At 34.8% G+C, this 11,612-nt stretch overlaps 1 protein-coding gene and 1 pseudogene across 1 annotated transcript; both read right to left on the bottom strand.

Annotated features, from left to right (window-relative positions):
• Positions 1-3,437: 3,437 nt before the first annotated feature.
• Positions 3,438-4,341, bottom strand: LOC132165765 (stress-response A/B barrel domain-containing protein UP3). Its single transcript, XM_059576445.1, has one exon. The coding sequence runs from the start codon at positions 4,302-4,304 to the stop codon at positions 3,507-3,509; it is 798 nt and encodes a 265-aa protein (XP_059432428.1). The 5' UTR covers positions 4,305-4,341; the 3' UTR covers positions 3,438-3,506.
• Positions 4,342-5,683: 1,342 nt separating this feature from the next.
• On the bottom strand, positions 5,684-6,343 carry LOC132165225 (acyl-CoA-binding domain-containing protein 1-like; annotated as a pseudogene).
• Between the last annotated feature and the right edge of the window lie 5,269 nt (positions 6,344-11,612).

The following is an 11,612-nucleotide window of genomic DNA, read 5'->3' as shown; positions in this document are numbered from 1 at the left end:
ACCAAAGTAAATGATGTGATATAAAAAGTGAATGATTTAATATAAAATTGAGAATGTTTTGATGTTAATTTTTTTGGGGAATAAAATGAATAGTATTTAAGAATGTTGGTGTTGTTTAACAAACCAGACTTAGATGTCAATCGGTGAGTCTCTTATTTTTTTCATTTTTTTTTCTTTTATATTTATACTTTTGTGACAATCAAAGGACAAGTAAGAAATCAACGTAACACTTGACTTTTCGATCTATCACAACCTTTAAAAACGTAGGGAATAAGTAGATATTTTACTCCATTGTATGATATGTGGTAGAAAGGGAGCCTTGGTCATTTGTGTTCTGTTTTCAGAGTTATCCTCAATAAAATGATGAATTTTAGATAAAAAATAAAAATAAAAAATAAAAAATTGGAGTATAAGTTTACAAAACTTCCATTCCCACATCCACATCCACATCCTATCAAGTCATGACCAACAACAGACCACAACCAATCGTTTCCGTTTCCTAAGTGTCACACTACTATCTCATTATGTTGACTTGGTATTCTCAAGTACCTTCTTCTTCTTCTTCTTCTTCCTCTTTCTTTCTTTCTTTCTTTCATTTTTTTTTTTTTTTTTTGAACAATAATTGATCTAAGAATGAATTAAAAATGCCACATCAACGTAATGAAAATATTGATAAAATAGAGGTCTCATATAATAATTGATCTAAGAATGAATTGAAAATGCCACATCAATGTAATGAAAATATTGATAAAATAGTGGTCTCATATATAACATTAGTCATATGTTAAACAACCCTACATTATAATTGATGTCAGAAACCTGTTTAAAATCCCATGGTGAAATGCTTAAAGATTTAAAATGGCACGAGTCAAGGAGAATTCTAGTTGGAGTTCATAGATTGCTGGTATGAAGCCTAACATACTTCTGTGAACCCATTTTCCTCCAAACAAGCAAGTTCAGAAACATTCATCTTCATTATTATATAAGCTTTGACCAAAAGAAAAATAACTTTCCCTTCGATTTGAGTTAACCAATCTATTAAATTGATATCTATTCTTAGAGCATGTGATTCAAACAAAGGTTTTTAAAAAAAATGCATACGAAAATCACATACTTTAAAAACATGTGTCAATTTAATAAGAGTTAGTTCTTATTCTAGTGGTTCTTCCTCAGGAGCAACTGAGCTAGGAATGAGACTCTGCCTCTCTTATTCTGGAATGACGGAGAGTGGAACACCTATTTATTCTTCTATGTCCATGTCTCAACTGGAGTATTCATGGAGAATGAAGAATAATATAGATAATCAACTGAATAAGAACAAGAAGTTGTTGGCCGAGGTTGTAGTGGATACTCCGATGGTGGGGTTGGAGGGCTCTTCTGAGGTGGTGCTCAACGCGATGGAATTTGCTCCCAATTTGAGATTGACTGGTGGGAGTGACGAGAAAAGCCTTTTGAATCTTTTTTCAGCCATTGAAGTTGATCAGTACCGTAAAGAGGGGATTTCTGTTTCAAATACTAAAGGGAAGAGGGAGCTCGGAATGCTCCATTAATTTTGTGGCTAGAGACTGTGGCTCCTGAAGTGGGATCAAAGAGGAGGGAGGGCGGTGGCGTGGTAGGTGAGCAGGTTGTTTTGAGTATCAAGGTCTTTTTAGGCTTCTTTTGGGTTTTAGGGTCCTTATATGGGGATTTTTTTGTAGGTTAATGCGGATTTTCCTATGCATACTCACTGTGTATTTAAAGGCGTATTGCCCTTTTTTTTTTCTTTTTTTCTTTTATGTTTACAATATTACTTATTAAAAAAAAAAAAAAAAATTCTTTCATCCTAGTTTGAAGAAAACTTTGCCTATCCTTGAGAGAAAATGAAATCGTCTTAAGGTTTGAGCATCATTCAATGCCTAACCTTTAAAGAGGATTTTTAAAAAGTTTCTTCCAAAAAGTAATTGATGATTGGGCACAATCTTTGTCCATTATAATAAGCAACTATAAAAATACAAGGACAAAATAAAAATTCCTTAACTATCTTACTGCAACATTTCAAGGAGACACCTTGAAGTAATTGAAATGATGGAAAAAATCAGAATACGCTAAGCAACAAAAAAACTGCTTTACTGACTAATTTTTTAAATTTAAAAGATATTTTAAGACATTTTGCTAATATAATTAAAGAATAATTTTGTGGTTATACTGGAGAACCAAATGGTCACAGACTAATCGAAACAACCTTGCCTCCCCATGAAGGATTGTATTGCAGCTCTCCAATTAACATGATCAAATTCCATCTAACACGAGACTTATCATAAACCTAAAACAGCCTTACTTGTAGCTTCTTCATAACAAAGAGCTTCCCAATATTTGGCAGCTGAGAGCTTAGCCATTGGGAGCACCAGGGTTTGATATCTACGGCATTGGTCCAACCCCAAGCCCGCTCTACCAAATACACCTCCAAGGGAAGGGATTACTGTCATCTGGGCATAAGACATTATAGAACGATTTTACATCAAACAACCCTTAGAGGGGTTCAAACAGAGTGTGTCAGCATCATCATGTTCCAGCTTAATGGAACACAACTCATCAAAAAACAAGAAAAAGAATTTGAATTTTAACTCCCAATCATCTGCTGCTCTAACAAAATTAACGTTCCAATGAAGAGGAGCCATTAGAGAATTGAAGATGATCAGCCATGAAAGCATTTCTAAGGCAAGCAATGCTATATAACTTTAGAAACGCTGCCTTGAAGGGCCGTTCTTCACACCACATGACATGCCAAACAACTAATCTTAGAGCTATCACCTACCTTGAATCTAGAAAACTCCTCCCATCCACTCCTAGTGAACTTCCAAAGACCCACCCCATAAGATCCAGAGACTTCATTAGAGCACTACCCCGCCCACTGGCTGCCATATTCAATAGCCACTACCCTTCTCCAAAGAGCCTATCCCCGTATGCATAACGCCATAACCATTTCCCTAGAAGGTCAATTGAACATAAGCAATTTCCGAACTCCCAAACCCCCTTCAATGATTGAAGAACATACCTGTGGGCCTGAAGCCATCTCACCAGGTAGAATTTGAATTCTTCAACCATACCTCCCCACAAAAAATCCCGCTGCAACTTCTCAATTTGATTGGCAATGCTAGCCGGGATGAGAAACAACGACAAGAAATAGATAGGCAAATTAGATAAAATGCTATTGATGAAGATAATCCTACCTTTCTAGACAAGTAGAGCCACTTCCAACCTCCCATTACTAGCATTACAATCTCGGCCTAGTAGCCGTAATCTATGATTGGACGCCATGGTTTCCAATACACACAATGCTCTCTCTGAAAGCCCGCGCACTCTTTTCCCCTCTATTTTCCTCTGCCAGTAATTACTAATAAAATTTCATGTACTTGATTTGAAAAAAATGATGGGTATTTGAGAAATTCTAGATGATCTTCGTAAATAAAAGGGTAAAGCTTTTATTAATCAAATTAAAATTTTCGGGGAAACATAAATACCAAATTCTAAAGACTCGCGGATTGTGGCGGCGGGATCACATAGTCAATGACAACCACACTGTCCAAGTAATCCCTAACCTTCTCCTTCTGCGAGTTCACCAATTGCTCGTTGGAATCCACGGCCTCCATTTCGCTCACTCCAGGGAAAACCGCGAGCGAAGCCAGCGAGTACCCCTTGGCCCTCGCCGGCGAGAAGTTTTCCCCGCAGGTAATCTGATCGATCTGCGAGAATTTTCCCTTTAAACCCTTAATAACCCCGAGAATCTCAGATTTTACCTCCTCGCCCAGGCCCTCCTTGAGCTTCAAGAAGGTGAGTTTCACCGCGGAACCCGGCGGTGGGGCCACGAGGAGATCTTGATCGTCACCGTTGCCGATCCAATCAACGGCCATGATGTCGTCAACGATGGGGAGGACCGATTCCTTGACGACGCTGACATGGCGAGGGTGCGCCGAGTAGCCGGCGAGGTCGTCCTTGGTTTTGTAGCGGCTGTGGAGCGCGTGGGTGAAGGCGATGGGGGAGGATGCGGTGCGGTGGACAGGGCCTGCGGTGATATGGAGGACCTGGTCGAGCGAGATCAGGCCGTTGAGATTGCTGACCATCGCGTTGACCTTGGACGGCTCTGTGTTCTCCTTGACCTTGAAGAGGACCACGTGTTCGACAACGGATTGGGACGACGACGACGACGACATCTTGGCGGCGAGTTTGAAGGAAAACGAGGGTTTGACGATGGAGAGGTGTTTGGGATGCGGGAAAGCGAGGGAAAATGGAGGGGCAAAGAGTGTGCGGGCTTTCAGAGATAGCATTGTGTGTGTATTGGATATCCGCAACTGAGCATCTGAGAGTGGTTGGTGCTTTGATAGCGATGGGAGGTCAAGTAAACAATTAATTAAATACAAATAATCTTGTACAAAAATTAATTATATCATAAGTTGATACCATGTGCTTAGGAATTATTAACTCGGTGTTTAGAAAACATAATTAGAGTATTTACAATTCGTTGATACGTATTAACAAGTTTTAAATAATTTTAAGTTTGATATGTTTTTTTAATCATTATAGTATCCGAACAATAATGACTCAATGGTAATAGCTTAGGTGTTATATAATATCTAATTATTCTCATAATTAATTATTGTTTATAATTTTAATAAGAAAATGGCGAAAATAATTGACTTAAGCAATTGGGCTATGTTAACTTACTTGAGGCGCAGAAGAAGAGCCTCATCTTTGGGCTTATTTAGTGGTTCTCGTGACTAGCTCTCCCAGTGCTTACTCGTTGGACTTCATGGGCCTAGCCCAGTTTTGAACCCAACCACACCGTGTGACATTAAAAACTATATAATTGCTCCAAGAATTATTAAATCTAAAGAAGCAGAACTACAATTTTTTAAGCAATCTGGCTAGGATTTTTAAGATTTAAAATTAAATTTAGAAAATTTAATGAAAAAAAAATGCTTGGTTGATCGAGCTTGCCGTGGTTGCGATGCCATGTGGCTGATATGCCATGTTAGCATTGCTACGTCAATTGCAAGATGTGCCACATCATACTACATGTCAAGTCGAATGCCATGTCAGCATTACCATGTTATCAAATTGCATTAGCAAAACCATGCCTGGTACCACGTCGTGTCAAGTCGTATGTCACGACAACATACCATGTTAGTAAAATTGCATACAATGCATCATCATGTCGCGTGTCAAGTTGAATGCCACAACAACATGCCACACAATTAATCACGTTGGTGCCCTGTCAGCACAATGGTCTACGGTGACATGTCATGCCATGTGTGTGTATTTTTTTAAAAAAAATTCAAATAAGGAAAAGCGGTTTACATAGCATCGAACAACAACCGAAAAAGCAGTTTACTCTGGCCCTTTAAGATTGATGATGAGAACTCAAGCCAAATTGGGCTATGCTATTGTTTTTTTTTTTTTTTTTAGGGCACATAACTAGCACCAGATTTTTGGGCTTATCTAGTAGTCCTCGTGACCAACTCTCCCAATGCTAGCTTACTTATTTGACTTCATGGGCCTAAAATTAATCATGAAAATATTGCAATATCACTTGACGTACTTATTATATATAGTATATAAGAAGCTTCAAGTACAACCACAGTAAAATTAAGCATACCCAGCAGAAAGATCAACCATTTATGTGGAGAGAGAGAGAGAGGTCAACCATTTATGTGGAAGCTACTTCTTGCAGCTGCTTCACCTTCGCGATGTAATCAGCCAATGCTTCTTCTTTGGTCTTCCCTGCATCACATAAATAAATGATAAATCCCATTCTACTTATTTCAAGAAATATTGAAGCTCATGAGAGCATATGATATGGTTTTATTTTATTATAATTTCTATATATATTATATACCTTCGACTGCTTTCCATGCATCCCATTTAGCCCTCTCCGAGGAACTAAAAAATCCTGGTCGATCTGCATTGTACGACAAGAACTATATATAACATGGTGACAAACGGTCAACGGCAAAAGAGTTATTGTCTAAGTTAAGTTACTCACTTGGTGTTAATGGCGCCCACTGTTGCTTGCTTGTAAAGCCCATACAGGGCTAACTTATCTGAGTCCTTTGTTGTTGGAGCCAAAAACTTTGCTTTCTCTGCATATTCTTTGAATTCCTCCTGGTTGAATCAATCGGAATGAATCAAAACCTCAAAAAGACAGCACATTTAACAAAACCAGCTATATAATTATTGTTTGATCTATCAAATTAACATATTTTTAAGGTTTTTTTTTTTGGTCTCAAAATCTTCATACAAAAACAAAATATGCATATTGATCTGTGTACATGAGAGAGAGAGAGAGAGAGAGAACCTGTAAAGCCATATCGATGGAGGTTGATTAGGAGCATTGAGAGACGCTTCGATCTTAATTTTGAGCTGTGCGATTCTTTCTTTCTTTCTTCCTTCTTGAGAATTGAAGGTGATAGGCATTGGGAGGGTCGGGATTAACAATGAACATATTTTATGTAGCGTATGAAACTATGATTGCAAATTTGCAAGGAACAATATTGGGCTGACCGATCGATGTTGTTAAGTGATAAAATGACATTTATACCTTTAAAACTTTTATAAAACTTTTAATTGAAAATTGAAAATTTTTTTAAAAAAAAAATTGAAATTAAAGGGTAATTTGGTCTTTTTAGTGGTTTTTGTTATGGCTTAACGGCAAAAAAATTAACAGAGATGGTCAATTGCATCAAATTGAAATTTCAGAAAGTAAAATTGAGAGTTTTTATAATTTGGGAGGTATTTTCAAAACGCGTGATAGTTCATTAGTCCTAAGTGAAGTTATTTAAAATATATATATATATATATATATATATATATATATGCAATGCTATATAAAAATGTGCATATTTATGAGTATATATAGTAACTATTAGGATATATTGCCACTAAAGACGTGGCTTCTTTAATCATGCTAAGAACAGTATTTAAATTGATGCCTTTACGTAAGACCAATTAAAAAATATATTTTCTACATGTGTGACAACTTTTAAATGCTTTGCTCCAATAATGCCTTGATATCGTACCCATTATATTCTTAAAAAGCCACATTTAATATTGTTTTATATTACGTTAAATGAAAGACCAGACCAACTACAATATATGTTCCATGTGAGCATGTAAGATTAAAAAAACATTTTAAAACAATAAATACCTAAAGAACTGGTTTTATACAAGTTTTATAATGTTATTATGCCTACATAATTAAAAATGTTCTATTTTATTATGCCTTCATAATTATGTTAAAAGCATTGTTAGGATTAGTGCTTTCATGAAAATTGATCAACTAAAAATGTTTTGGTAGATTGGGTGTAGATATAAAATCACCGTGAGTAATTATACTCTTCACACTATTTTCACACATGCTGACGTAACATGTTTTAAGTGATTTTCTTTCATTTCAATCACTTAATAAAACAAAAAGAAAATCATTTAAAACATGCAACATCACTTAATGTGAAATAGATTAGATAAATGGTGTGAAGAGTAACAATATTTCTTAGTACAGTTAGTACTATGATTTTTTACTAAAGCGCGATCTTCTTCCACATCGCAAAAAAAAAGGGTAAATTGCTATTTTAAATGCCAAACTGTAATTTTACCGAACCCTTAACTGTAATTTTAAAAACCGTTCATTACGTTTTGTAATCGCAAACTGAAACGGACTCACCCACAGCATAGAAAAAGTGCTTATCAACCTCATGCATGTATATGGAAGACAACCTGGGAAGAGGCAAAGAATATATCAAAAACTTTAAGGAGATCTGAGATCTGTGATACTCACATTTCAACTATACACACACAGAGAGGTTTGTATAATGAGGGAAACCGAAGCATCTGTCTTTGGATTGTCCCCCATCAAGAAAACCAGTCGTGGGGGTTTACAGATAATCATTGAAATCATTGGGGGTTTAAATAATAGTTGAAGAAGTATCAAAACAGGACAATACTATGTGTACTGCAGCCTTCTTTCTTTCTTTCTAATATTCGTCATCAAAACCCCCAGAAAACAACAATGCACAATAGATTCCCTTTGCTTAATCAAGATGCCCCCACATGCATTAATAGTGACTCTTATTTAATAGGCATGGCCTCGGGGATTTAATTAAGTTAATATGATTATGATAAGCATTAATAATATCAAAATGTTCCATCAGAACTTGACAGATGTATCTAACAAGTTGTTATGATTACCCAAATATCAAATTTAGGGAACAGAGGCGCTAACCATAGCTGAACCATTGATGGTTTTAACTTTTAATCAACTGTTGTTAATTTTGTATAGGACACAATAAATAATAGCTTCTTCTAAAAAGAGGCAGGCGTATAGAGGTCATTTTATCGCTTTTAACGTTTAAAATCTGACAGAGTGAGGTCAATTGAATCAAATTGAAAGTTCAATAGGTTAAATTGAAAGTTTTTTAAATTTGGGGGTCTTCTCAAAGCGCGCCGTAGTTCAGGGATCTAAAGTGAAGTTTTTTTTAAAAAAAAAAGAAAATAATAAAGAACTTGTAGACAAAAAGAAGAAAAAGATAAAGATAAAGATAAAGAGGGAGTGGCTGAACCATCCCACCTAAGAGGACTCTAGGGTGGCTAGACCATCCCCTCAAGCAAAAAGAATGGTTTAGCTATCTGAAAAAACAATTTTAGAGGAGGATATTTGGTGTTCTTCTCATGTTCTCACGGTCTTACGTGGATATTATTTTCTAAAAAAATAAAAATAATAATATGGTCCTTATTTCTCTCATCTAATTTTTATAAAATAATATACACCTAAGACCAAAAAAACACAAGAATAACACATATCATTTTCCTTTTAGAGATAGTCGAACTAACCACTTAGCCTAAGGGAGTGCGCTCCCAAATAATATTACTCCAAATAACAGTAATAATGTCAAACAAATAAAGTTGCTGGGTCAATATAATAAGTACTAAAGTAATACAGAGAAAGAACTAATATTGAATTAAGTTTACCTTTCTCATTTGAAAGAGACTCGAGTTTAACTTATGAAAATAATAGTTAATCACAGTAAATGAATCTAATTAAAATATCTCACTTAGGACATGCAATAATATCTTTCTAACGAATAGGACATGCAATAATACCGGAACAATATAAATATAAAATAAGAGTAATACTAAAAACCACATTTTTTATCTTCTTGTGTCAATCGATCCTTAGATCAGTTCTTATTAAAAATAAAATTCAAGGATTGATCGGGACTGTCATATCATGAGGGTAGGACAGTGGTGTGAAAAAAATATAGTTTATAATTGTTGTTGCCGTGCACAACAATGATGAATAATATGTAATTGAAAAGAGAGAGTCGAGACACAGATTTAACGTGGTTTGGCAATGTGCCTACGTCCACTAAGACTGCGACTGTATTTTACTAATAATGACCTAGGGTCGCTTCGCTCCATTCACACCGCTCCGTCTACTCGGCCAACCACTGGTGTTCTAATATGAGCCACTAGTTCAAAGAATAACTTCGCTCCATTCACACCGCTCTGTCTACTCGGCCAACTACTGGTGTTCTAATATGAGCTACTAGTTCAAACAATAATATTACTCTACTCATAAAACAATAAAGAAATGGGATACAAACATTTAGTATAATTCACTTTTTAAAACCGGCTTACAAGAGGAAGGTATCCGAGAGCTTATATACGCATGATTAAGATTATATTTAAACCATGTGGGACACAACAATTGTAACATATCACCATACTTCCGTAGCCGACGCCCACGGCAGCCCATTTTATCGATACTAATCCGATTGTAGCTATTTCTCTTTTGGCAGCTCTACTCACATATCAGTATTTTAATCAAACCCATAAGTCACCATCCCCGTAACTCAAACCTGTGACATAGTGTTTGGCTTTAATATCAAATGATATAAACATTGGATATAACTCACCATTAAAAATTAGCTTATAAGGAGAGAGTACTCAAAAACTTATATACACATAGTTAAGATTGGATTACCATTATTTCATTGAGCTAATGTAACAGTACCCAATCAATCATTGTAAAAAAAAAAAAGACAAATTAAACAGTGACACATCGATGTAATCGAATGAGATGGGACGGAATATGCTGAATAGCATTTCTCTCAAAATAATAACATAATCAGGTTTGTATGTTGGAATTAACACGACTACACAACAAAAAGACTTTGCAATTGATATAATTAATTAATTAATTAATTGCAAATCAGAAGAGAAGAGATTTGGTGAGATTATTTATTTACGTACACAAGCACACCCAGATTAGTTAAAGATGATTTTGGAGATATAATTTAATAAATAACAATGAAACCTGCTCAGTTAGCTCTGGCCGAAACTGGACAAAACAAACATAGTGTGATAGTGAAGGCTTTATTTTCATTGGCCATTCGCATATATTATTATATATATAGTGTTTTTTTGTTTTTGTTTTTGTTTTTTTTTTTTTGTTGGTTATCTATTTATTTCTCACCACTTATATCCAATCTAATCACTTCATAACGTCACTTTCCAACAATAGAAAATGTTTTATACGGAATTAGGACGGAAACAGAACTAAATTAAACCTTCCCTTAATCCACTTCAATATTAAAAGGTCTACTTGTGGCATATGTCCAAAACTCTTCTTTTTTTTTTCTTTTTTTTTTGCATAATGTTTCTACAGTTATCAACCTATGTTTTTTGTTTTGTTTTATTTTGTTTTTAATTATTCTATTTTATTAGTTAATAACCCCGCTCAATGAGTCTTTTATTTCTTATGTAATAATTTAGTCCTTTGTACCATTCTTACATGGATAAAGATTTCTTTCCAATGGAAATTGAAAACAAATTGTTTAATTGAGTCTATTAAACTAACAAGTAATGTGAGAAGTTTATCTTGTATCCCTCCAAAAATAATATGGCTTTTAAAATCACCATTTGACTTATAATTAATCACTATTGAATTTTGATTAAATGGTGATTTTAAAAGTCACTTTATTTTTTTAGCGACATAAAAAAGACTTGTATAATTACTCTAAACTAACAAATGTTCTTAGAGCAAAGTGACAGCGAGAAGCCATTCCTATATGGACATAGTTTTCTTTCAAATTGAGTAACAAAAAACTTTTAATACACTCTACAAATTGACATATGTTTTTAGATAATGTGAGAAGCACTTTTAAAAATGCATGTAAAAATTATATGTTTGATTAAAAATTGAAGATCTCTAGAGGGTGCTAAAGTCTTTTCAGTTGTCAACATGTAGATCGAAAGGCAAACATGGCAGCTCATACGTTGGCTAAATTGGCAATCGACACTTTCATAGATAGGACTGGGGTGGGTAATACCCCCAGCTATATCTGTGATATTATTGAGAGTGAACTATAAATCCTTTCACTTTGATTTCTTCTTGAATGAGATTTCTTAGAGTTTTTCTTCAAAAAAGAAAAAAGAAAAAAAAAAGATACTGCACATTTATTCAATCTCCATCTCACTAGACTTATATGACACTACTCATTAATTTTGTTAAAAAAATAAATAAATAAATAAGAGCTGATGGATATTATCACATCAGCCTAGTAAAATAAGAGTATAGA

The sequence above is a fragment of the Corylus avellana genome, chromosome ca11, assembly GCF_901000735.1.
Source record: "Corylus avellana chromosome ca11, CavTom2PMs-1.0".
Lineage (NCBI taxonomy): Eukaryota > Viridiplantae > Streptophyta > Magnoliopsida > Fagales > Betulaceae > Corylus > Corylus avellana.
Note: the sequence above shows the minus strand (reverse complement) of the source record. Positions and strands in the feature narration are given on the sequence as shown.

Coding starts and splice junctions, on each gene's coding strand:
- LOC132165765 (XM_059576445.1), bottom strand. CDS start 4,304: ATGCTATCTCTGAAAGCCCGCACACTCTTTGCCCCTCCATTTTCCCTC.